Below are 27179 nucleotides of genomic sequence, written 5' to 3'. Positions count from 1 at the left end.
CCAGCACACAGGACAGGGTATGCCAGGTTGCATTTAAGGGAACAAAAACTCAAGTAACCCAAGCAGAAGACTTTACGGCCTGGAGGGACAGTGCTCGACCGGTCCAAGCACCTTGCAAACGGCAGCAGAGTCTGACTGCACACCCAGGCAGGTCTAGCACAGAGCACTGGCATGCTGCTGGGGTCACACATTCGGGGCACGGCCCAGTTCCCTGCAAAGCTGCATCCTGAATGCAGGGATGCCACTGCAGGGAGTCTCGACAGCACGGGGGCGGGTCAGGCCAGGCGTGTGTGGCCAGCGGGTGCAGCGGCAGCTCTGCTGTCCCCGCGGCCACGGACAAAGGCGGACAGCGGCCTCCCCTGGCGGCACGGTCAGCCGGCCTCCAGCGCTCCCCGGGGGTTCCCCGGGGGTTTCTGGTGTCACCCAGGCGCTGCCCCCGAGACATGCTGCAGCGGCGTCCTGGCGCCAGCAGGGCCCCGGGCTGACTGCCGATGCCAGGGGAGGAGGTGAGGCCATGCGTGCAAGCCGGGCACAGACGGGGCAACGAGGTGCTCTTTCTAGAGGTGAGAGGAAGTAGAGAATACAAATGTATGCTCATAGTGTCCAACCTACGGCCAACTTCAGCTGCAACTCTTGAAGGATAACAGGAGAGAGGAGGAGAGAGACAGGGAGGGAAACCACAGGTCTGTGAGTCTTCATGAAAACGCCCATTGGGGTGCAACAAACAGTGGCCGGGTGCACCGCACGGGCATTGGGGGCTCACCTGAGTCAGGATGCTGGCTGTATTTCCCGATCACTGGGCCCCCGGAAATGACGGCCCCCACGTGGACGAGGACGGAGACGGTAGGTAAAGAGGGGAGAGAGGAAGCACGTTAGGGAGGAGCCACTACAGGGCTCTTACATGAGACTGGCTCCCAAGCCACCTCCCCGCCAGCTCGGGGCTGGGCCCGTGGGGGAGCAGGATCGACACCTGCCGGGGGGCCGGGTGCTACAGGGAAGCAGACGCCTGTGGGTGAGGGCGTCCCGGGACACGGGATCGGTGCCCCCTCGACGCAGATTTCTGCTGGGCGGGGAGAAAATGGACCCCTGCAGAGCGGAGGCCCCAGCACCGCTTCTAGACCTCACGCTGAAGGGTTAGTTTCCTCCTGAATAAAATCCTTCGGGAGCCACTGCAGGTCTGTGCTGGGGGAAGCAGCACGTGCTGCGGGGGTGGGGGGAGGCAGCCCGGCCTGCGGCGTGTCTGCAGGCTCTGAGCCCGGGGGTGCCCGGCCACTCGTGTGCACCACGCGCCCGGGGTCAGAGCGGCCCCGTGACACCCCCAGGGACCACCGCCTCCCTGCACGTCCGCCCGAGGCTCCCTGGAAGGGTAGGGCCCGGGGACAGACACCCCTCCTCTGTTCCCCGATCTGTCACAGCGGAATGCAAGGCCGCTCCCCCCAAGGCCCGGAAGGCACGGGACGGGGGCAGCTCAGCAGTGGCCGGGCCGGAATCCGGAATCGGCTCGGCGGGCGCCACGAGGCCAGGCGGTTCCCAGTTCTTCCCTTTTCCTTCTGCTCCGACGCGGACGCTCGCCCCCCGACGACGGCGGGCTTTCCGTCTCCCCGCCGCTCTGACCCCCGCCGCACCTGCGCCGGCCCAGAGCCCCGGTCCTGCCCTCGGGGGCTCCCCTTGTGGAGGAGGGGAGCGGCGGGGGGCACCTGTGTCCTGCGGCCCCGAGCCGTCCTGGGGGGCCCCGAGCTTTCCCACGTCCCTCTCTGGGTGCAGGGGCGCGGGGGTGGGGGGATGCCTGGCGCTCTCTCCAGGCCCGCGTCTTACAGCTGCAGGGGCTGCGTGGATGCTCTAGTTCGTCCGTGAATTATTTTTAACATTCACTGAGGAACTCTTTGGCCCAAAGACAAGCCGATGAACTTGGGAACAGCTGCTGGAGAGCAGTGTCCCAATACAAGGGTGTCAAAGTTTCCCCGTATTTCCCATGAAAGGGCGCTTTGTTCTTCTGGTCACGTGATTGCAGCACAAAGAAACAGTGTGGCCCTCCGGGGGGAGGTCACGTCCGCGGGGCCGGGGCCTCACGTGCGGGGGATGACGGTGTGGCCAGGAAGGCCCCAGCGCTGGGTGCGGGTGGGGGGTACGGGGCGGGGGGTGGGGGCAGGCACGACGCCCTCCGCCCAGGGTAGCCCCCGTGGACCTTGCAGTTAAAACCCGTGCTTCCCAGGGCACCTTCCTCGGGCTGTGGCTTTTGGGATAACAGCGCAGGTAGCAGGGAACTGTACCCTAAAGTCTCACCCAGCTCTTGCCCAACTTCCTTTGGTGCAAGGCCAGCTCACGTCCCCTGGGCTCTGCACCCCCCGCCCCCCGCGGCCCATTCAATCCCTGGGCCCCACTCACGGTTGAGGAGGCCGAGCTGCAGGAGCGAGGCCAGGGCGGTGAGGATCATGAAGAGCAGCAGCCCGCCCCTGCGCCCCAGGAACCTGACCACGACGCACATGGCCAGGCAGGACGCCAGGGCGATGCTGGCCACCGTGTAGTAGTCGGCATAGAAGTTCTCGAGGAGCGGCACCTTCACCTCGTGGCCCATCATGCTCCTCGCAAAGCAGTGGTGAATCCCGTAGCCGGTCAGCCTGTGGGAGACACGGACCCGGGGTGGGGGGCGGGCAGTGGGCAGGGGTGCAAAGGCAGGAGGGGTCCGCGCCCGGGATGCACACGGGCAGCTCAGCCATCACAGGGGGCCTTGCCGCGAGCCTGCGGGGTGGGTGCAGTGCCTGGAGGGAGACCTCAGGGCAGCGAGGGGCGCGTGCCCCCGCCCCCGCCCCCGGGGTGCTCGCTCCGCATTCCTCTTGCCTTAGCAGAAGAGTGGGAGCCTAGAAGCAGGAGGCCTGCTGTTAAAAGCACTCTCCACACATCGACTCACCTAATCCCACGTCCGCACCCTAAGAGCTCCCGTCAGACCCATTTTACAGATGGGCTTCAGGAGGCTCCAGGAGGCTAAGCGGCCTGCACCGGTTACTTAGGCTGCCTACCTGGGCCTCTCCCTCTTCCTCCCACGCTCAGGATTCTGGAAACACGGGGGTCCTTCCAGAGAACTCCCTACCTCCCACATTCCTGCTGCTATTGACGAACGCCCCTGGGGAAGCCTAGGACGTCAGGCCAAGTGAGGTCATCTGGCCTTGGACCCTTTGTTTCAATTCCTAAAGCTTACTACAGTTTCCCTCCCTTTGCCCCGGGGCCAGGCTCTTTCCTGCCTCCCCCAGAGGATCACAGAAACCCGCTGGGAAACGTGTGTCCCAACTGCTGGAGACAGATGTCCAGTCTGGGAACTGGGGACCCTAGTGCACCCGGGCCCCCGAGGGAGGCTGCAGGTGCACATGCACCACGAGGGCGGTGCTCGGAGAGCTCATTCGCAGCTATAAATTTCCTTTTCTCCACCCGCCCCTCCGCGCCCCTCCCTGCTCTGGGGAAATCAGAGTGCTTCTGTCACCCGCGAGGACGCGTCAAGGTCAATGGCAGGAGACCCCTGTCCCCGCAGGAGGAAGCTGCCCTTTGCCAAATGAACTCATTTCCACTCGGGAAATCCTCGGCAACTGGTGAGATTCGGTCCATCTCTGGGGACCCCAAATGACTGTCCCCGCTTCTCAGCCTACTGGGCTCTCAGGAAAATCTCCTCCCTCTGTGTTCCGTTAGGCAGGAAGTCCGAGCGCCACAGGTACGGAGGTCAGAGGGATGGATTCCCTCCCCGCAAACAAGCAGCACTCAAATGGAAACTTGGCATCTCTTCCATGTCACAGTTTGTGTTTCTTTCTTCCCCAGAAGTAAACGTTGGAAAAGTCATTCCATTTTTTTTTTTTTTTTTGTCATTCCATTTCTAATGGTCCCATCAGCCTGGCTCGCATCTGAGCCTGGACCGCGGCATGGTGGCCGGGCCCGGGGCCAGCGCTGGGTTGGGAGGCTGAGGCCTGAGGGTTCGGGCCTCCCTGTCCTCGTGTATAGGACAAGGGCGTAAAGAGGACCCCAGTATCGAGAGCTGCTTTGGTGCAGCTGTGGGGCACGGTGGGCCAGAGCCCTGGGTCTCTCTCCTTCCAGGACAGCAGTCCTGAGGCCCTTCCCAGAGGGGTGTAAGCTTCCCCCCAGGGCCTCTAACACCGAACGAGAGTTAACACACCCTTTCCCTGAGCGGAGGTCACCTGTGCGGTCAGGGGAGGGCAGGACTATGAGTGAAGATGAGAAAGACCTCCTTGGTACGGGGTGCTGGGCCCTAACCCAGGGCCCCTTGGCCGAGGGCGAAGCTCTGGCCAGCAGCCCCCGTGTGGCCGTGGGAGGGGGCGGGCCCCACGGGCCTCTCCTCTACCCCCTCTCTTTTCTAGCCTCTTCCCGCCCTCTACGCCCTCTTGTGACTCACGAGTTCACACACAGGACCACGATGTTTTTCCACAGGTTCCGAGTCCCCACCACTTTGACGATGCAGACCTTCTTGGGCCTCCGGGAAAGCTCCTTCTCCAGCTCTGCAGGGAAAGAGAGCCTGTGACCTCCCGGCAAGGCCCCGGACACGCGGCCTCACATGCGCTCCCCAGTCTGGGCATCACGACAAGGGGAGCTTTTTTTTTTCTTTTTTCTTTAAGCCTCGGGATAGAATCCGGCTCTCAGGATAGAAACGTGTCCACAGAGACACTAGCTTTGCAGCTCAAACGTCCCCGTGGGGCCTGAAGGGAGGCAGGGCAGGTGCCAGGGCACCCTGCCACCAAGAAGCTTTCTCACCAGTGAGGCAGGTTACCCACAGAGAAGCCATCAGCAGGGACTCGCTCCACGTTGTGCGAGAACAAAGCCACTCTGGGTTATGGAGGCGCTAACCAGGCTCAGGCCCAGGCCGTGGCAGGAGCCAGCGGTTTCTCCCGGGGCGAGTCCCATCCGGCTGCAGGGCCGCTGGCTCAGGGAGGGAGAAGCACCTGCTCCTGCGCTCCTCGGGTTCGTGGGCAGCAAGTTCTGTGGCCGCAGCGCCCCTTGTGCTGTCGCCCTCCAGGGCGCAGGGGCCTCCGACCGCCGGGCACAGGGAAGGCATCCGCCGGAGGCTGCCGGTGCAGCTGGCACAAGGGACGGGGAGGTCCCAACAGGGAGCGCTCCAGCCTTCGGGGTCTCCCTGTGCGTTTTGGGGGCACGATGTCCCACCTTCAGCCTCCTCGGTCCCTCCTTGCTCCTCCGGCCAAGCACGGCTCCGGGGAGCGACTCTGCCCACGCGCTCCCAAAGGCAAAGGACCTAACCCATCGAGTGGGCAGCCGGGGCTCCCCAGGGCCGTCCAGCCCACGAGACATGAGGCCACGGGTCGGAGGAAGCAAGGGAGGTGCGACAACTAGGCGCAATCCCGGATGGGGTCCCGAGACAGGCAGTCACTACTGGAGAGCCTGGTGACATCCGGGTGCAGGCCGGGGTTCGGCTAACAGTACTGCACCCGTGGCAGCATCTCGACTGTGACAAAGGTCCTGTGGTCATATGTTAACAAGGGGGAGACACAGGGCAGGGTCCTCGGAAATTATGTATTAGTTTTGCAACTTTTATGTAAACCAAAAATTATTCCAAAATAAGTTTATTAAAAAACAAACAAAACAAACAAGCAAACAAAAGCAAGCAGCATGGGTGGGGAGGCCCAGGGTACTGAGAAAGGCTTCGGAGCTTGGAAGAAAGAGAATTTCCTCAGGAGGGACTCCAGAGCGGCCACCTACTGAGCGGACTGTGCTACCGAGATGCTCTCTGGTATTTCCGAGGGCCGTTCCCACCCCGACGTCCCCAGTTCAGCTCTCCTCTCCTCTCTCCTTCCTGCCACCTATGGCAGGAGGGTCACAAACCTTATTAGTTATAGTTTGAAGGAAAATATGTTGCTTAACCATGAGGGTTTAGGAGTTCCTTATTTAAACAATTTTTTTTTTTTTTTTGGATCAATGTCCCCGGCTTGGGCATTGAAGGGTGAAGGAGAGGTCTTTCCAATGTCTGAGGCATGCCATGCCACCTGCATTTCCAGAATTTTCATCTTTCCCATATTTAGGTGCAAAATTGAGGTCTATGCACAAGTCCAAACAGCTAGCACTTCGGCTGTCTATCCACGGATTCCCCCCAACTCCTGGGGTCTTCTGAACCTTTATTTTCCCCTCTGCAAACATAAGCTAATTTGATTTACAAACATCCTTTTCCCTTGGTTAAAACACGAACAACCTTTTAAAGAACATGGAAATATTATGGTTAATGGATACTACTGGATCCAATTCTGAGTATCTTCATTGTTACAAAATTCATCAGGAGGGAACACCTGGGTGGCTGAGTTGGTCAAGCCTCTGCCTTCGGCTCAGGTCATGATCCCAGGGTCCTAGGATGGAGCCCCATGTCCAGCTCCTTCCTCAGTGGGGAGCCTGCTTCTCCCTCTCCCCCCCACCCCACCCCAGCTCACGCTCTCTCTGGCTCTCTCTAAAATAAATTAATAAAATCTTAAAAAAATAAAATAAAACTCATCAGGAATCAACTATAGCAGTCGCATTTACTCACCATGGAAATCATCCAAGAAGAAAATGGCTATTAGAATGTTTATATAAGTTTAATTTTTTTTTGTAATGTGGCCCAAACCCTACCTGTTAACATATTATTGTATATGAAACAGATGTTTATAAAGAAGCTGCAGCACTTGCAATTGTGACCTGAGTGATTTTTTTTTAAATAACATGAAACTGTAGAGCCCAAGGTCTAAGGAACTTACTGTAGTCTACAGAGGTAACTGCATTATTCTAAACAGAATTAAATTAACCTGTCTGGGGCTATTGATATGTTGTCTCTATTACACACATCACCAGCCTATTAACAACAATACAAACCGTCCTCAGCACTAGGTCTATTTCTCTGGGACAAAAATCTCCCAGCTCTGAGCTATAAGAACCATCAGACGGCTTTTGAGACACCCTAAGGGAACCGAATACGTCTCTTGTCATCAGAGGGAAACCCGGGACGTCCTCAAGTCCTTGCACGTGGCTGTGTGGCGGTACGGACGGGCCGTGTGAGCTGATCAGAGCCTGAGCACCGAGGAAATGACTGTTAAAGGCATTTCCTCTCCCTGTCCCTCCTCCCAAGCTCTCCCACCCTCTGGATTTACTGCCATTAGAAATATTTCAAAATAAAACCAAGCCAGGCTTCCTGAGTTTTGGCCAGCCGGCTCCATCCTGTAGCCCCCCCCCCCCCCCCGGCCCCATCCCCTCTCCTCTGCATTTCCGCTGATCCTTGTCAGGTCACAACCTAACTTGGGATGCCGTGAAGGGTTCCACAGACCTAGCAGAACCCGTCATCATTCTTTTTATTGAGCTTCCTTGGGAAAGCTGCTCTGTGCCTCAGTTTCTCAGCTGTTAAGTGGGACAGTGCCTCTCTCTTGGAGCATTGCTATGAGGCCCAAAGGAAGGAAGCCAAAGAAGCCCCACGTGGGCCTCAGCGAGCAGGTGCCCTCCTAGCCAGTGCTTTGGCTGGCCAAGACTGCGCTGGCCTCCCCAACCAGCTGCAGAAGGGAGGGGTGTCCCTGCAGACACACAGCAGGCGGCACGGCCTCTGCATGGCGAAGAGGTCCAGGTGAGGAGCCAAAGCACGCTTCCCCAGGACAGCACGGGGACAAGGTGGTAGCAGGGCACTCAAGGCTCACGCCTGTGGGGAAACACACAGATGATAACTTGCATTTGTTTGGATGTAACGGGGGGATTAACTGGCCTTGCTTTTATACTCGTACACTGCTAACGTATTCCTGGTGAAACTGGAAAAGCATCAGTTATAGAAATGGGAAAAAAGAGACAAAAAGAGAAATGGGGGGAAAGGAGGTGGGAAGAAGAGCAGCAGCAGGAGGAGGAGCGGGAGGAGGAGAAGGATCAGCAGGAGGAAGAGTAGCAGGAGGAGGAGGAACAGCAGGTAGAGGAGCAGCAGGAGGAGAAGCAGCAGGAGGAGGAGGAGCAGGAGGAGGAAGAGCAGGAGGAGGAGGAGCAGGAGGAAGAGGAGGAACAGGAGGAGGAGCAGCAGGAAGAGGAGGAGGAGCAGGAAAAGCAGGAGGAGGAGCAGGAGGAGAAGGAGCAGCAGGAGGAAGAGTAGCAGGAGGAGGAGGAGGAACAGGAGAAGGAGGAGCAGGAGGAGGAGGAGCAGCAGCAGGAAGAGCAGCAGGAGGAGAAGGAGCAGCAGGAGGAGCAGCAGGAGGAACAGCAGCAGGAGGAGGAGAAGCAGCAGGAGGAGGAGCAGCGGCAGCAGGAGGAGGAGGAGCAGTGGCAGGAGGAGGAGAAGCAGCAGCAGGAGGAGGAGGAGCAGCAGGAAGAAGAGGAGGAACAGGAAAAGCAGGAGGAGGAGTAGTAGTAGGAGGAGCAGCAGGAAGAGCAGCAGGAGGAGGAGGAGGAGCAGGAGGAGGAGGAGCAGCAGGAGGAAGAGTAGCAGGAGGAGGAGCAGCAGCAGCAGGAGGAGCAGGAGGAGGAGGAGCAGCAGGAGGAGGAGCAGCAGCAGGAGGAGGAAGACCAGGAAGAGAAGGAGCAGCAGGAGGAGGAGGAGGAGCAGTAGGAAGAGGACGAGCAGTAGGAAGAAGAGGAACAGGAGGAGGAGGAGGAGCAGCAGCAGGAGGAGGAGGAACAGGAGGAGGAGCAGCAGGAAGAGGAGGAGGAGCAGGAAAAGCAGGAGAAGGAGCAGCAGGAGAAGGAGCAGAAGGAGCAGGAGGAGGAGCAGCAGGAGGAGCAGCAGCAGCAGCAGGAGGAGGAGCAGCAGCAGGAGGAGGAGCAGCAGCAGAAGGAGGAGCAGCAGCAGCAGGAGGAGCAGCAGCAGCCACCCCTACTGGGAGCCACTGTAAAACATGTGCATAAAAGCTCCGGGCAGGGGATCCCTGGGTGGTTCAGCGGTTTAGCGCCGGCCCCAGGGCATGATCCTGGGGTCCCCGGATCGAGTCTCACATCGGGCTCCCCGCAGGGAGCCTGCTTCTCCCTCTGCCTGTGTCTCTGCCTCTCTCTCTCTCATAAATCAATCAATCAGTCAATCTTAAAAAAATAAAATAAAATAAAAGCTCTGGGCAGAGGCTCCGAGGGCCGGAAGCGGAGGAAGCACCTGCCGTGTGTTCCACGCGCCCCTCAGGCCTCAGGTAAGGGCTGGGCAGGATGGCACGTGGCCATTTGAACAAGCGCTTCAGAAGCAAGCGGGTGGGAAGGCTGCGGGGATCTCCGCGAGGTCCCTGGGCAGAGCCCACTCCCAACATCTACCCACGGGTGGGACAAGTGGCCGGCACGCTGACCCCGTGACTCCCCCTCGGGGCACGTGGCTGCCCAGGTCCCGGCCTGGAGGAGGAGGAGGTGTCCCCTAGGGTGCCGAGGGCGGGGCGCTAGCGGGGGCCAGCTGCAGGCTCCTCGCTTGCTATGCTGGGACTCTGGGCAGGGGACCTGGCCCCGGGGACCCTCAGCTCCGCACCTCACTCTGAACCGACAAGACAGACGAGCCAGAGCGGCCAGGAGGGCGCAGAACCGAGGCCCGATGCCGCGAAGGGCCGGGGAAGGCCCACCTGGGCCTGAAGCCGGGACTCGCCCACTGTCCGGGGGCCAGTCTCCGAGGGCACGCTGCAGGGACGGCCTGACGCAGGAGGACAGAGGACACCTGCCCCTGCGCGGGGCTCGCTGCTGCCACACGGGGTCCGTGGGCCGTGGGCTACGGGGCCCCCAATGCTTAGCCTCTGCGGCCCCGCTTCCCCACGTGTCAAGCAGGGGGTGGGGGTGATGCGATGACGGACCTCGCTGAGGCTCTGGCAAGAAGCAAACGCAGGTGAAGTGTGTCACCCCCGCCTGCAGCCACTGCCCGGTGACTGCCCAGCGCACCACGGCTCAGGCAGGGCGTGCGCGGGGCCCCAACACAGGGTCCTCTTGGGTGGGCCGCAAGGGCACGGCCACTGTGGGGCCCGCAGGCCTGTTCTCCTGCACTCAGTGCTGAGAGTCCCGGGCATTAGGATGAGACAAGGAGAGGCGCCCGGACCCGACACCTCCTGTGACCCAGTGGTTATAGGAACGCCGCTCCGAGCGCATCCCAACATCTACCCGCGCTCGGCTAGAGGCTCCGCAGGGGAAACCTGGCACGCTCAGAGATCCACCCGAGACGGCGCCCACAGGGGAAAGGACGGGACGATGTAGGAACATCAGGTTTCCTGGCGCGAACACAAGGGGAGGAGGCAACGGCCGGGGTGTGGGCCCCGCCCGGCCCCCCAGACCCCTCCAGGCCCGAGATTCTCATCCCCAGCCACCCCGCTGGTCCCATGAGACACTGCCCAACCCCCGTCTGGCCTGCGGACACCTCATGCACTCATTCAACAGGTAACAGGGAAAGCCTGCTCTGCGGCAGGTGTCCCCTGGGGCTGGGATGCGGAGGGACGCAGCTCCGCACTCACGGCCTGCCACGCCAGGCCTCGGGGCAGGGCAGGGCGATGGGCCTAATAAGGAGCCACACCAACCAGCCTGCCACAGCGACAGGTGAGCCACTGTCCTAACTGGAGGGTGACCGGGCCCCTGAGGAGCTGGCCAGGTGAGCGTGGAGCACGCAGGTAGGAATTGGGGTGGGGGGATGGCCAGGTGAGTATGGGGCATGCAGGGAAGAACCAGGGTGGGGGATGGCCAGGTGAGCGTGGGGCACGCAGGTAAGAATGGGGGGGGATAGCTGAGGTCACCGAGGTCACGTGGGTCGCCCCCTCCCCACCCCCAGCCTCCTGCGGGGGCGGCGGCAAAACTCATAAGCAAAGAAAGGAAAAAAAGGATTGAACACCGCTTTCTAAAAATGGGAGGAGAATGAATCAGTATAATTAGGATCGAGAAAACAAGCTTTTCCCAGACAGTATTTTACCCAGAAAGAAATGGGATGTGGTGGTTTCGTCAGGGAGACGCCAGAAGCAGATTATACCGCGGGACCCAAGGGCAGCGGGCTGCTAGTGAACTCGGGGAGACGGCTCGGGCATCCTGAACGAGCAGATGTGGCCCTGAGGGCAAGTCAGCGCGGCACTCGTGCGCGGTCACACGGGTCCCCGTCCGCGAGCGGTCACCCCTGGGAGGCAGCAGAGCGAGGCTGGGCGACCTCCGGGGCGACGCTTGGCCTCTGCGCCTGGGCGTCCTCATCTGCCGTCGGGGCCCGTACCTTCCCCACAGGACCGCGCCAGGGACTCTAAGGCCGGGCACGGGGAGCACTTAAGCGGACGTCAGTACTCGCAAACCGTTCGGAAATCTGACGGACAAGCACTCTGCGAACGTCATCCCGTTTATCGTCGTCGTCACGGGCTAGGAAGGGGCCGCGGACGAGCCTCGGCAAAGCACCAGGCCTGCGTCCCGTCCGTGTGAAGCAGACCTGGCTCCTCGTGTCCTTGTCTAGGCCGCTAAAGCAAGGGCCGCAGGCTTCCGGAACCCCGCTGCTTGTGCTGGATCGCCAGGCCGACCCAGGCAGCCCCACAGAGGGATGCAGCCCCCCTCCCAGGTCAGGGGACAGGCCAAGGCATGGACGTCATCCCGCTCAAGCAGCAGCATCTGGGGAACTTCTACTGACCGGGAACCCTACGTCTGAATCAGGAGTCTAACCAAAAGCCAGCCTAGGAACCACGGAGATGCTTCCAGAAGCCCTTCCTGGCCAGTGAGACGCCAATTTCTCACGTGTTCCTTCCTCATTGTGAAAAGAGACGTGAAGCCAACGTTCTCCTACCTCGCTTAGGTCTCTGCTCCCCTGCTCCCTTGGAGCCAGGCTCCCCCACACACCTGCGACCCTTCATCACACCCTGTGCCTCTCCGCCCCGTGGAGTTTTCCGACAGCATCCAGCGTCCCGATGCGTCACACCTTGCACTGTCGCTAGGCCGTCCCCTGCTCACCTGTACGCTCCACCCACACGGCAAGGCTTTGCCTGGTTCCCCCTGTTCTAGAACAGTGCCTGGTCCACAGCGGGCACTTAGTACGTACCCGTTGGACAGAATTTCACATCATGGGGAGGGGGATTAGAGCCTGCAGGTTATTCTCCTGGGAAATCTATAACGGCAGTACCACCTGCTTCAGGTCGGCAGGTTGTTGTTGCAGGGGCCGGAGCTTGGCATCGGTTTTGCTGGGACTCTCAGAGGGTCTGTGCATCGTGTACACCAGAGTCTCTTCCAGTGCTTATTAAAAATGCAACTTCTCAGAAGTTCTTCTGCTGGGTCAGAACCTCTGGGTACAAGGCAGGGAACCAGGAACATGGACTTTTAACAATTCCCTGGTGGCACTTATGGATCCCCAGCCTGAAAACTGCGATCTAGTGCGTCGTGATGCTCCTGATACACACAAATTCTATAGATCTGACTCCCGAGGGATTCCCCGGGTGGCTCAGCGGTTTAGCGCCGCCTTCAGCCCAGGGCCTGATCCTGGAGACCCGGGATCGAGTCCCACGTCGGGCTCCCTGCATGGAGCCTGCTTCTCCCTCTGCCTGTGTCTCTGCCCCTCTCTCTACATCTCTCATGAATGAATTAAAAAAAAAAAAAAAAGAACTTAAAAAAAAAAAAAAGATCTGACCCCCGAACCTAATACGCTACATGTCAACTAACTTGGATATAAAGAAAATGTTAAAAAAAAAATTCTATGGATCTGAACTACTAAATGAAAAGACTTCGCTTCTCTACTTCAGATGCCCAACAAATAGGTCAGAAACAGACAGTGGCATCCACGAAGGTGATACTCGGGGAGAGAGGCAGCGTGGACCAGCGCCACCCCACGCCCGGGCTCTGCAGGTGTATACACCTGGGTGGCAGGCAAGAAGGCTGTGTCCCAGGCTCGGGTTGCATCCCTCCCAAGTACTCCTGGACGACGGGACGCGCATTGGGCTCGCGCCTCACTTCTGGGTCAGGACAGGCCCTGTGGGGACGCCGCAGGGCACTGGACTCGCTCAGGAAAGAAGCCAACACCTCGGAGGTGGAGAGGATTTCGATCCACTTGCATTCCTAGTCTAGTTGCAGACCCACCACCGAGGTTGGGAAATGACACGGGGAAGACGGCGGCTTGGTAAGACGGCGGGGAGTCTGGGCCCAGGTCGGGGGGGGGGCGCCCCTCCGGGTCGGGGTGGGGCTGCCGGCTGACCTGAGCAGTACTCACCGGGCATCACACCTTTGATGTCACTCTCCGGGTTCATGCAGTTCTTCTGCGTGAAGTGCAGGATCAGCTTCTTCGCAGACTCAAACTGCTGGGTGGCCATCAGCCACCGCAGGGACTCGGGGAATATCCTTCAAAGAGACAAAGGGAACCGGTGAAGGTCTTCAGTTCTGGGGGAGGGGGGCATCCCGCACGCAGCCTCCGCCCTGAGCCCGCAGGCCTCACGGGTGGGCGGCACTCACTTCCCACCCACCTGCACCCGAGGCCGTGAATGCTCGGGACTCTCAGGACCCGAGTCAGAGAAGCGGACACCGTGGGCAGGGAAAGGTATCTACGTTTTTTTTTCTTTCTTTCTTTTTTTTTTTTTTTTGTTTGAGCAGGTGTAAGAAATAGGATTTTTAAGGTGTGGCAGACAAGAACAAGAAACCAGTGTAAACTTTTCAAAAATAACTATGGATTTCTAGAGCAGGTTTAAACGGTTCGTGGAAGGGCTGCCTTTGTTGTATTTTGTCACAAAACCCAAATATGAACGGAACGGCTTTACGTCTAAGAAAATGCACCACGTGAGCCCCCGGACAGTTCTTTTCAGGTTTTGAACACTGGGAGGCTGCCACCGGGCGTCCCTAGACGACTGCTTGCATCTCGCTGCGGTGGTGCCGCGCTTCGGGTTTCATCAGCAACAGATTCCTTGTTTGTTTTTAGGCGGAGACCTTGTGAGGAGTCCCCAAAAACCAAAAAAACCCAAAAACCCCACTAGTGTTTTACTATCGATGCATTTTGTAAGTTTACTTTTACGACAGTATTTGCACGTCGATCAAAGAGAACGGGGCGCCTGTTTGGAACGGGGGTCGGCTCACGTTTTCTGTACAATATTAGGCGATATTCTAGGCTTTGTGGGCCGACGCGGTCCCGCGGTTAAGCCCTCGACTCTGCCACGAGGGCACGCGGCCACGACGTCACGCGCAGGAAGAGGTGTGGCCGCGTGCCCTCGGGACTTGACTGCGGAACACGCGGCATCTCTACCCGGGAGAGAGAGAAAAAGCAAAAGCTGGAAATGGGGCCTGGGCTCTGGCTCCCGCCGCGGCTCGTCCTATGGCGCCCGGGGCTGCCGTCGCTACCAAGTCACGGCTGCACCTGCTCCCCGGGCCACGCGAGCTCGGAGGAGCCGCTCCCTGGAGCAAACCAGCGGCCGGGTGGCAAAGCTGCCGTTTGTTCGCACCGGATCCCATTGAATCAAGCGTGTTTTCTGTGTTGTACTTTCTCCAATGTGTCTGGTCAAGCCGTAGCGCCCAGGGAAGCACTAAGCGGCTCCTCTGAGTGTAGATCTCGGCTCCTGGTTTGGGTAGAGCCCTTCCTCGGGGGCGGGGGGCTGCGTGGATCGCAGGTGCTTCTGGAAGCAACGCTGGGGAGGCTGGATGGACAGCCTGAGGCCTCCCGGTCTCCAGGTGTCCCGGACGGCGGCCCACCACCTGCCCAGGCGCTTGGCGCCGGGCACAGGGACGAAGTGGGGCCTCCTCGAATCCCGGACCCGGAGCTGCTTGGACTGCAGGGTGCGGCTCGGCAGGGTGGGGGTGCAGGCCCCTGCTGCCGTCCTCGCCGTGCATGTGTGCACCTGCTGCAATCTGCTCAGCCGCTTCGGGAGAATCGTGGTACAAGGCATCTCAGGGGCACCTGGTGGCTCAGCGGTTGAGCATCTGCCTTCGGCCCAGGGCATGATCCCGGGGTCCCGGGATCGAGTCCCACACCGGGCTCCCCGCAGGGAGCCTGCTTCTCCTGCTGCCTGAGTCTCTGCCTCTCTCTCTCTGTGTCTCACAAATCAATAAATAAATCTTTAAAAACCACCACCGCCACCACAACAAAATATAAGGCATCTCAGAAAACCAGCTCACAGATTGCTCTGACATCACAAGTTGCTTTGCAGGTGGTCTCTGAAGTGTGGAATATGGTCTACAACAAAATGAGAAAGTTTCGAGTCCTTTTAAAATAATTCAAAGTAATTTACATCAAATGTTGATGAAACAAACTCTGCAGCAGGGAACGGAATTTGAAAATCAAGAGCACAGAGGAACACGATGCCGAAGAACAAGGCCCAGAGGGAAGGAGGAGGCAGGGGGAGGAGCACAGCTCAGCCCTCCCCGGGGAGGGGAGGCCGGGATCCCCAGGCCCAGAGGCTGCAAGTAAACAAGCAAGGGACGCACCCACCCAGTGGCGCTGGGGCCCTCTTCCCGTTTGCCCTAAGGCTTTGCCGACAGGTGGGGAGAACCCTCGTGAGATGTTCACTGTCAGCAATTCTGATCCCTGAATGGGAGGTGAGTGACAGCCGCAGGACACTACAAAGCGATGTCTATTTGATGTCACTTGTCTTCCACGGAAAGCCCTGGATTATGCATAAAGAGCCAACATTTCCATCAGTCGAGGCATAAAACCCCAGTGAGGGCAGATGCCCACCTCTTACCAGGACCCACAGAGCCCTGGCCCTTCAGGGGAAGAGGCTCCTCTTCCCAGTTTGCAAAGCTGCAGAGGCCAGGGTCCTGGGGGGGGGGGGAGGGGAGGGTGCGGGGCGGGGGGAGGCCTCATGTGCGCTCTGGTGGCGCATGGACTCAGGGGTCTCAGGGATGCTGCGCTACTCCTGACTGCCCGGTCACCCTCTATCACTCATTTTTATCACCCCTAAATCATGCCTAAAGGCAACCGACTTTGAATAGCTAAAATTGATAAGAAAAAAATAAATGCCCTTACGGGAAATGACAGTGAGCAAGTTTCTTCCTAGAAAATCTTTGAGAATCGCGAAGCTTGTAGAAGAGGTTTCAAGGATAGCGCCATTTGCAAATGCATGGCATAGTCTTCTGATTTAGGAAGTGGATGTGGGGGCAGCTGCGTGGCTCAGGGGTTGAGCATCTGCCTTCAGCCCAGGGTGTGACCCTGGGGACCCGGGATTGAGTCCCGCATCGGGCTCCCTGTGTGGAGCCTGCGTCTCCTTCTGCCTCTCTGTGTGTGTGTCTCTCATGAATAAATAATTTTATTTATTTATTTTTAAATAAATAATTTAAAAAAGTGGTGTGGGCCTCTCTTGGAGCTCAAACATTCAGTCACCAAGTTATTTTTTTCTGATATGTGTTGATACATCCCAAACGGATACATCTCTGGCCTCAACCTAAGGGTCCTATAGAAGGAAGACTCTATAAATAAATAGGTAGATAGACAAAGTACGTAAACACACATAGACACACACACACACGATTTACAAGTGGTGCGGACAGAAGTCTGTGTATGGGGCACAGCTGGGGCCGAGGATGAGGGTGGGCAGTTACAGAAGCGGGGTATGGGGAAGGCTTTGCAGGGTGCACTGCGTTGGGCTCCCAGGGAGACGAGCAGGTGCAGCATGCTGTGGCCGTGTGTGGGGGCAGGATCCTGAGAAGAGGTGCAGGGCCAAGGGGGGCTGCAAGCTCGTAAAACAGGAACACTGGGTGTCAGATGAGAAGGATGAGGAGGCGGAGAGGGGCAGGACCCAGGCAGCGGAGGCCTGAGCGCCACGGTGTCCCATGGGCGGCAGCCATCTGGCCAGAAGGAAAGGAAATGAAGAAACGGTGCCTCTCAGAAGATGGGGACATGAGAGCAGGGCCGAGTCCCCTTAGCCACCCAACCCCGCTTCTGTGGCCAACGGCAGCGCCAACCGTCTGCCCTAGGACTGGACTTACAACCAGCGGGCACTCTTCCGCACGGTTCCCACATACTGAACGCTTTCAAGCTTGTGATGGGGCAGCAACAGCAACGTTACCCTCCTTTCACCGATGAGAACAGTCAGGCACAGAAGGTTCGAGTTCACCGCCTAGACTCCAGAGCTGGTGAGGGGCACAGCTTGATCTGCGCCCAGGCGGTGATTCAGGAGCCGACCTCCTTCACTTGGGTGGAAGTGGCAAAGGAGCCCCCGCATGCCCAGATGGCGCGCAGGTGACGGGGCTCGGGAGGCGCTGCTCCAGCGCGGCTTCCCCAGGTGTTCCAGGGCGCCAAGAGCCCAGAGGGTGCAGGCACGGAGAGGTTGGGTTCTAGGATGCCCACCACATCCTTAAATTTACTGCAAAGTCGTAAGAACTCGCTGGACTATGAGAACGCCCAGAGGCGGCTTTCTAGTTTGGATACTGTGCAGTGGGGCCCCGTTACGGGAGCTTAATGAAATCTCTTCCGGCAAGTGCCGAATGGAATACTAACGCCATGCAAATTAAAAAGCCAGCCGACAGCCCAGGAAGCAGGAGAAACGTAGCTGAACCTCCGAGAAATCGATCATTTTCAGCGAAAATAAAAGAGCGTGGTGGGCAGCGGGAGGCCGTGTCCGCCTGGCGCAGCCTCCCGTGCGGATGGTAGCAAAGTGACCTTGAGGGGGACTTCTGGTGACCTTGACAGGGACCCGGGCGTAGGAGCCACAGTGGCTTCTCTGGCAGGTCGCTCTGCAGTGGGCTGCTGAAAGCGGCCGTGGCTCCGGGAGAAGGGAGTGTCCAAGGAGCCAATGGCTCGCCTCAACCCACAGGAGCAAGTCTCAAAAGCTGGAACTATTTAATTCTTTCAAGCTCATTATGTGGCAGTATTATTATTATCCTACTTTTTCAGATGGGGAAACTGAGGCAAAGAAAGTACAAGTACCTGGCCCAGATGACACAGCTAGTAAGTGGCAGAGCTGGATTTGAACCCGTGACTATGGAGATTTTCAGGCCAGGTGGTTCCATGAGCCCCAGGGCTTCTGCCAGAAGGATGCGGGCACAACTGTGCTCCATCTGCTCTGGTCCCACCCCCCACACAGAGAGCGAGCACGGAGCACAGCAAGGGTGGATGAGGAGCACTGCCAGGCAGGTGCCCCGTCTCTCCTCCGCCCGTGATCGTGGGTTGGATGTGCCTATTGCTCCAACGCAAATGGGTTGTTCCGAGGCCTTCTCCAAGCTACGCTGGGGATGGTCAGAAGGTTCATGATCCCGTCGTCATAATTCCAGAATCCAAAAGGTTCTGAAATCCCAAAACCTTACTGTTTAACTTGCTTGGCAATGAGACGGGAAGTGGCCTGACCTCACCGGAGGCAGAGCCAGACCTACTGTTCGTGAGCACCTGCGTCTTCAGGCTCCGCTCCTCCTCAGTGCAGACAATTCCCTGCAGGAGTACTGACTCTGATGTGGAGTAGCTGAGGGCGTGATGCGGGCTGGACACCTCAGAATTTGGGGCAGGAGAGGGTGGAGCTGCACGCGGATGGCGCAGGGGGCATCTGTGAGGCGGGCGGCGTCCTGTCTGGCTCCCCGATGGCCTCCCGGCAGCCCTCAGAGGCGAGCCACCACCTGCACTGAGCTACGTCCGGGGACACTGGGCTGAAGCAGCCATGAAATTAATTTTTCATTAGCAAATCACAGATAAATCCAGGCTCTACTTAAAAATTAAAATAAGGGCGCCTGGGTAGCTCAGGACTTTAAGCATCCGACTCTTGGTTTCAGCTCAGGTCGTGATCCCGCAGTCGTGGGACGGAGCCCCATGTCAGGCTCTGTGCTCAGTGTGGAGTCTGCTTCAGATTCTTTCTCTCTCTTCCTCTGCCCCTCCCTGCTCTCTCTCTCAAGTAAATAAATAAAATCTTAAAAAAAAATCAAAATAGGGCAGCCCGGGTGGCTCAGCAGTTTAGCACTGCCTTCAGCCCAGGCCTTGATCCTGGAGACCCAGGATCGAGTCCCACATCAGGCTCCCTCCATGGAGGCTGCTTCCCCCTCTGCCTGTGTCTCTGTCTCTCTCTCTGTGTCTCTCATGAATAAATAAATAAAATCTTTTTTAAAAAAATAAAAAATATTCCAGCCCTCTCAGACCCCTTGCCCCAATCCTGGTGTCCTTACGTGGCCCCTGTCCTCCTTCTAGGGGCTAACACCTGCCTGGTGGCGGCGATCCTTCCAATCCCGCTCTGGGCATTGTACTCTTACAATATCTTGGTGCTTCTTTTGCTGCATGGCACTGCCCCCACTTTCAGCGCAAAATGCCAGTTTCGCCCTCAAAAATTCCCTTCCTTCCAGACTGGCGCATGTCTGCCCACTGGTGGACCAGAAACCATGACTCATAAATGTGTGCACAGGGGCTTCTCTCTTGAGGTCCTGGATAAAACCCACACTAACTTCCTACTTGTGAGCTGGGAACACCTGACACAAGGCTCACCCAACTTCAGAACCACCTGAGCAGCATCATTTCCCAGCATGCACTTGGAGCATCATAAAACCACCAATCTATAGAGGTCACTTACCCCGTGGCTTCAATTACTCTACAAAAAGCCAAGAACCCGCAATCAAGTGAAAAGGGCCTCTGACTCATCAATCCCATGGAGCTTTCAAAGGCCATCCTCCAGAAGGCAGAGCGAGGTTCCCGCTCGGACAGCCGTGTTCTAGGTTTGAAGGCCCCAGGACAAACAGGAGCGGGGGAGAGGCTGTTTGGAGCGGAGGGGGCACACCGGCTCGGGCGGACAGCAGGCCAGCCGCCAACGTGGGGAAGCACTGATGTTCCAACCTCCATCAGTGGCACAGGGCTTCACACATCACGAAGGCTCACACTACTAGAACACACGCGCCTCGCACCATAGTGCAAGTCCTCTAATCGCCCACGAGAAAAGGCAAAGTTACAAAAATGAACTTCAGAGTCAAGAGTGGTGTCTGACTTGCACTTAGGCCAGCATCACAGGGGAAAGCACACGGGCTGCCCTCCCCCCCATGCCTCTCATGGTGGGGGTACCAGCGGCAGAGTCACACCTGGACCTTGGTCTTCCTCTAGACCTCTAGACCATAGAATTTTCTCCATGCCGCACTCTGTTTATAGCATTGCTTAAAAAGCAGGACAGTCTATTTCAGAAAGACGCCCACCAAATAGCTACAATAAAATGTTGACTCTTAAAGGGTGATGTGGAAAACTTATTTACATGGAACCATTTTCCCAATGGTATCACGTAAATGATGTTACCACGTCAGGGCTGATAAGTCTTCCGCGTTCTCCTAATTGCTACCACTTGATGGTTGTCCTTCAAAGCTGTGTGTCTGGGTGCCATTCAGACAAGGTGAACACTGTCTGCTCCTCCTCTCCAGTGCTCCCTGATTCACCACCTGCTTTTCAGATCACAACACTCTATGATTTGATAGTAATGTGTTGCTTCTAATACTCTTCCCCGTCTTTGCCTTCATTCCTGCTTTTTCTGTTACTTGGCGAAGTCTTAAGCCCATGTCATTTCCATCCATGGATCCGTTTCACACCTTGGGGTCTAAAACCTAGGTAGTCACTTAGTAGAATGAGGAATTAAAACTCAATACTAAAAAACAAACAAAAAACAAACAAAAAACCCTCAATACTGTGACCCTTTCATGATACTATGAAGTCAGTATTTTTTCCTTGACATTTAAAGATAAAAATCAAGTACTCCTTCTACTCAACTGGAGAACTAGACACAGACAATACTATCTGGGCCGTCTTCTTGCTAATTCATTTAACACCTGCTCTGATAAGACGCCAACTTGGCAATTCTCTACATTAAAAGCATGTCTGTACTCTTTAAATTACTGTCGTAGAATATTTATTCATAAAGAAAAAAACAGAAAGGAAGTTAAGATTAACAGATAATACTCTATTCATTTCATCCTCATTTGTTTTTCTGAAGTATTAATTTTAGGGTGATCTGTGTGTGGACAGATATGCCTTCACGCTGTCAATGCACCATTACATCGTTCATGGAATAAATGTATATGGGGCATGGATCAACCTGCCAGCAGAGAAAAACATGTCAATTAATTGATGCTTTTTACAGGGTAAGAGCCTTCCTTAAGGAGGTCATCCAATGTAGAGGGAAGGACACGGGGGTGGGGGGTGGGGTGTTGGTAGAGCAGACTCATGAAAGTCTTTGTAGAAGTGAAGCTTCCCTGAATATGCATATGGGAAAAAAAAAATCTCTGGCTACTCTAAGGGTCTTTCTGGTTCTAGCTGTTGATACTTCAGGGTATTACCAAGTATTACAATGTTATGAAATGCTGAAAAGGGTCTCAGAGTTAAAAAAAAAAAAGAAATGAACGCCTAGAATTGAATGAAATACAAGTTGGGAGGATGTCTGAAGTTTTTGGCCCAAAGCTCTTACAAAAATATAGGCTTGGTTCCCGTAGATAAGCTTTCACTTGGATTCTTGTTAAACTTTAGTTCTGTCTGGCATGTCTATAAAAAAAAGGTACGGCGGTTTAGTTCAGGGGAGAGCAAGTGAATACAAATTAGGTCTTTTTTTTTTTTTTTTAGCAAAAATTCAAATTCATGGTTTGGGCTAAACTTAGTAATTTAGAGGGAAAGGATGAGTATCATAGGATCAAATAAAAATTGGCTTTTGGGATAGTTAGGCCCCAAAGTTTTCCTGAGGCAAATGAACTCTTTGCAAATTTCTTTATAGAATATAAAGTACTTTCCTAATTAAATGGCCATCCATTTATTTGTCACATAAACTCAAAACTTTGTGTCTCTGATGTTTCCCAAAATGGTATACACCTAACTGCCACAATTATTCCATCATAGAAAAATTATACAGGGAATGCACCCGGGGCTCCGGCTTTATACACCAGTTTTGTGACCTTGAGCCAATCACTTAACCCATTGGGACTCAGTTTCCCCACATCTGTAGGACAGGGTATGGGGTGTGGAAGGCACCTCACCCGGCACCAACATTCTCCACGTAGACTTCTATCGAGAAGCTAATGGCAACTGCTGCCTTCTTCTGAAAGGTTAAAAAAGGGGATCCCTGGGTGGCCCAGCGGTTTCGCGCCTGCCTTTGGCCCGGGGGCGTGATCCTGGAGTCCTGGGATCGAGGCTCACATCAGGCTCCCAGCATGGAGCCTGCTTCTCCCTCTGCCTGGGTCTCTGCCTCTCTCTGTGTGTCTCTCATGATTAAATAAATAAATAAATCGTTAAAAAAAAAAAAAAAAAAGAAAGGTAAAAAAGATGCTGATCACAGCAGCGCACTGTAGGAATATTCTAACGCTGCTTTAGGTCTTTGCCGGCAGAGAGAAGTCAGTACTGAAAATGTCTCTAGAAGCTAGCCTTTTAGATAAGCAACCCAGAACATTTAACAATTGATAAATAAAATCTTAAGATAAATTTAAAATCTTCCTCAGTTCCCATGCTAAACATGAAGGCTTCGAATTTGCCCCAAAATGTCCTGTAGCCTTGAGTGTCCCTGGGTTCGTTTTCTCCCCCTTCTGTTTACATCCTCTTTCTCCTGCTCCTCTTACTAGTTAATCCCCGTAAGCAATTATCAGGCTGCAGAAAGTATAAGGCACCCAGGGCATTCAAACAATAATGCTGTGGGGGGAATTACTTTGGCAGGCATTTTTGCAGCTGATAAATAAAAAAATGTAATGTCGAAAAAGAACTGGAGGGGAGAAGTGGGCAGAAGGAAATGCAGGCTTTGCGCCCCTTCTGCCTCTAGCTGGAATGGTATCGGCTCCTCTGACTTAGCAGGTTGTCCGGGGAGCCAGCTTCTCTGGACCCGTTGGCTCCCGTCTTGATGATAAAGGAGCCCATGGAGGCCACAAATTCACTGACTTGTCCCCGAGGGGCCTCTGCTGCTTCCACCCTGACCTCGGACCTGGCTCTGGGAAGCAGCTTCTTGCCATTGGCACGCCCACCCCTCCCAACCTCAACAGGAACTTGACGGAGCGAGGTCAGCCCCGTCTCATCCAGGACCCCCGCTTCTCGTAGCACCAGACGAGCACGTGCCAGGGTCCCCAGCTGACAGGGCTGGGCGCCCTTGGCCTCCCCGTTTCCATCCGCGTGGACTTTCGCCAGCGGCCAGCGGGGCATCCACTCAGCAGCTATCGTTAGACACCTGTCACCAGAGGGCCATATACCTGCTTTCCGGCAGCCCATCCCCACCACTCCCACCGGACACAGGTGCACACTTGCACACGTGTGCGCACACTGGCCCCTGAGCTCGGCCTGGTTTCAAGACTCCGTGATCCTGCACGTGGCCTGAAGCATCCCCAGTTTCCAAAAGGGAGTAGTGAGTGGAATGTTGGGGCGCAGCCTAGGTGTGGGGACAGTGAGGACGGGAGGACGGTGATGCTGGCCGTTAGAGCAGAGGCTACAAGGTATATAAGGGCCACGTGCTCCTACCTTCGCGGTCTTTCTCCACTTCGATTTGGAAGCAGTCTTGTGGGCCGCAGGGGTTCCTGTCATCTTACATAATCTCTGCCGACGCAAAAGTCAAAAATGGGGCAGCCTCCTGCCCGAGGGTTCCCTCAAATTCCATGCCACTAGCAAATCCCCAACCACCAAGTCAGAGAACATTTTGATCTCACTTTTAATTGCTCATTCAATTGTTCCGACTGAAATGTGGGCTCCCGTTTTTATTTTATACATTTGCCTTGGTCAGTATTAACCTCCCCCACACCACCGCCATGTAGATAATTGGCAGACAAATAGGATTTAAGTTTTTTTTTTTTTTTTTTTTGGCTTTAAATTTCCTAGAAGTCTTTCCAAATTACCTGTCGGATAACCTGTAAAAATAATTATTGCAGATTTTCTGGCTCCCGGAGACTATATGCTTTTTATGATTCACCTCTTCTACTTTCCTTTGAGGAAAACATTTTCTCGTGTGACTTTACTGTTGGTCTAAGTGAATTGAGTCTCCCTCCTGCTGTGCTGGGAGCTCCTGCAGCCCTTCTTGGACCAGTAATAGACTTTGCAGCATGTGGTACTTTGACCCGCTTCTGAAATAAAACCGTTTTTGATGGAAGAAGGTATTATGTCCCTCAGTGGTGTGTGGGCAAGAAAAAAAAAAACTGATAATACACACACACACACACACATATATATAACGTTTTAAAGGGTCTTTTAAAACCATTACAATGACAAAAGCAAAATTAATTCATCCATTTAACAATTTTTTTTTAATTGAGTCCCCATTAGGGAAGGTACTGAAAACTCAGTGATTTTAAGAATTTTTTTTTTTTTTTTTTTAAGAAATGTTTTTGTAAATGTTAAGCGAATGCTGAATCAAAAGAGGAACTAGGGGCAGCCTGGGTGGCTCAGCAGTTTAGCACCGCCTTCAGCCCAGGGTGTGATCCTGGAGTCCCGGGATCAAGTCCCACGTCCAGCTCCCTGCATGGAGCCTGCTTCTCTCTCTCTCTCTCTCTCTCTCTCTCTGTGTGTGTGTGTCTCATGAATAAAATAAAATAATAAAATAAAATAAAATAAAGGGAATTGGAAGAGAGAGCACTGGTGAGAAGCATCGCTCTGTGCCGGCACGGGGCTACTCTTGGCGGGCCAGAGCCCTCCGCACCTGCCTGGGGAGCTGGCTCCTGCCCCCGGCGCCCAGCAGCACCACTCCCCGTGGGGCAGAGCCCAGAGGCGGGCAGTCCTCATTCCCTGCTGGCTTTCACTCCTCGGCTCCAGGTGCCAGGTCTAGGACAGCAAAGCAAGCTGTCAAATACCTCCATGCCTCAGTTTCCCCCTCTGTACTAGAGGCCTTCCTAGTACCTACTTCAGAGGGTCACTGGGAGGATCCAAATTATTGAAAGTGCTTGGCGGTGCCTGGCTCAGGGCAAACCCTCCAGAAATGTGAAAATTTAGTATTATTCTGGCTAAAATATTTCTGCTGATACTTAAAAAGAGCCAGTGTTACGTTGGACCATTTACATGTTGGAACTGTTGGTAATATTTTTACGCTAGATATTTATCGAATCTGAGGCCATTTAAGTGTTTTACAATGGCTTTTTTTCCTTGAATTTTTTAAAAATTAAAATCCCTTTCAGCACATACCTTTTCCCTAAGGGTTTTAATGGTTTCACTCCTCCACCCTGTGAGCTTCTTACGACAGCGAGCTCTAATTTCCCCCGTTTCAAGGGTTTGCTTTCATTTGGGGAACTGATACTATTACTTATTCTCGGTGCTATGCAGTGCAGCTTGATCTTCCTCTAATTTCCTCATTATTTCCCATATGGTTTATTATCTCCTTCTTACTGCCTCCCCAGATGCTTCTGACGATCTCGCTGCCCGCCAGCAGCACTTTTTCTCCCATCAGGATGAAACTGCAACTGAAGGGGATCCCTGGGTGGCGCAGCGGTTTAGCGCCTGCCTTTGGCCCAGGGCGCGATCCTGGAGACCCGGGATCAAATCCCATGTCAGGCTCCCGGTGCATGGAGCCTGCTTCTCCCTCTGCCTCACTCTCTCTCTCTCACTGTGTGCCTATCATAAATAAATTAAAAAAAAAAAAAGAAAAAAAAGAAACTGCAACTGAACAAAGTGCGGTTCATGATTCACCATCTTCCCAGATCTCCACCAGGCCTGTGGTCTCTCGAAGCAGCGCATGCAGACCACACGTTAGGGGAGTCTGCGATGAGAGGCCTCCCTGGCTGGGTCCTTGGCTAAAGGCGTTGGAGGAAAACTGTGGCCAGCGTTCTCCGTGGGGGTGGGAGGCAGTGCTCAGAGGACAGGGGAGCCAGGGGGAGAAACCTGGCCCTCGTGACCCTTCATCACAGGCTGCGATCTAAGACTCCGAACCACGGGCGTGTGGAGGTTCAAGTCCTCATAGTGCGGATAAAATTATTAGACCCAGGATCTGGAATTTTTTTTTTTTTTTTTTGCCTTCTTTCATCAGTGTGGAGAATACCTATGGCCTCTGCTGCTCTGCGAGGATAAGTCACACTCGCTCTCTGCACGGATCTGGGTTGCACAGCGGGGCCTTGCGGGACAGCTCATCCCTCCTCAAGCTTGGCATCTGGCTCCTTTCCCTACAGAACTGAGAAACCGGGGCGCCCGGGGGGCTTGGGGATGAGCATCTGCCTTTGGCTCAAGGCGTGACCCCGGGGTCCCGGGATCGAGTCCCGCAGGGAGCCTGCTTCTCCCTCTGCCTGTGTCTCTGCCTCTCTCTGTGTCTCTCATGAATAAATAAATAAAATCTTTTTTTTTTAAATAAATAAAATCTTAAAAAAAAAAAAAAAAAGAACCGAGAACTGTCTTCTGGTGAGAAGCGTGGCTCCTCCCAGCTGACTCGGATCTTCCCTTGGGCCTTGACACCATCTTTTATTTGGGGCGGGGGTTTCGGTCCCTCGGTCCACGCCAGGACGTCTGGCTTTTTCCTCTGTACCCATCCTCCTTCTCGAACTTGAGCGCTCAGCACCCCCAGGAGGGCCTCTGAAGCCACAGAGCTGCTCCCAGGGCAGGGGCTTGGGGTGGACCCTGGGAATGTGTGTTTCTGACCAGTTCCCAGGTGGGAATGGGGCTGCGGGTCCAGGGACCCCACAAGGAGAACTACTGATGTCCGAAAAGCAGCTTCTGGTGACTTCCTCATGCTGGAGTGTCCTGGAGAAGCTTCCGGAAGCCCTGGTTTCCCAGCTAAAAACAGCACTAGTCCCACCAGCCTGATCCAGGGGTTAGTGGCCGGTAGAGTGTCACACACAGAGGCTAGCAGCTGATCTCGGGGAAAGTGGGTCTCTCAAATTTTAAGGCACGTTTAAACCAGCATATGCTACAGGGCCTTTGCCCTGAAGGAGGCACAAGATGTGAGGCGCGTGATGCTTCCCTTCCTCGCCGAGCTGTGCCACGATGACACCCCGACACCGGCACATGCTGCTGATGGAGGCCGGGTGTTCTCATGTCGCAGTGCCAGCGTTCGTTGAGGACCTTACGGGATCGACGCCGTAGTGGTCCACCAGCCCACGCCAGGCCCGGAGCTGACGCGCGCATGCACTTGGGATTTAGGAACGATCACCTGTACTCAGCGTCATTAATTCACATGTTAAGGCACGGTGATGTCACGCCCCAACGTTTTGGAAGAGTGGCACTGCCACCTTCATGTCTTGCGAGTCCTGCTCTGCGTCGCTCCCTGAAAACGCTTTAAGGAGATGCCCTGTGGGTGCCTCCCCCACAGCCTCTCGCCCGGGGCCATCCTTCAGCAGGGAGATCCGCCCGGAGAGCTGACCCGGCGCCGCCCGGTCTGGGGGTCAGCCTCCCGATGCTCCAGCCGGCAGTTCTCTAAGATGCTGTCCCTCGGCGCAGACCTGGATCCCCAAACACACCGGCCCAGGCTGCGCCTTGCACGAGGGCTCCTGGC

At 55.5% G+C, this 27179-nt stretch overlaps 1 protein-coding gene across 3 annotated transcripts in view; it reads right to left on the bottom strand.

The window, feature by feature from the left end:
• The window catches only part of SLC22A23 (solute carrier family 22 member 23), a 163950-nt gene that overhangs the window by 11857 nt on the left and 124914 nt on the right, over positions 1-27179 (bottom strand). The window contains exons 5-9 of one of the 3 annotated variants that reach the window (XM_072814015.1): positions 13103-13230; positions 4394-4496; positions 2386-2618; positions 764-796; positions 609-632 (exon numbers count right to left, since the gene is read on the bottom strand). In XM_072814015.1, the coding sequence (XP_072670116.1) occupies positions 609-632; positions 764-796; positions 2386-2618; positions 4394-4496; positions 13103-13230 (521 nt within the window). The remainder of the gene's footprint in view (positions 1-608; positions 633-763; positions 797-2385; positions 2619-4393; positions 4497-13102; positions 13231-27179) is intronic. The other 2 variants (XM_072814017.1, XM_072814016.1) reach the window with 2 other exon arrangements.

The sequence above is a fragment of the Canis lupus genome, chromosome 37 (assembly GCF_048164855.1).
Source record: "Canis lupus baileyi chromosome 37, mCanLup2.hap1, whole genome shotgun sequence".
Classification (NCBI taxonomy): domain Eukaryota; kingdom Metazoa; phylum Chordata; class Mammalia; order Carnivora; family Canidae; genus Canis; species Canis lupus.
Note: the sequence above shows the minus strand (reverse complement) of the source record. Positions and strands in the feature narration are given on the sequence as shown.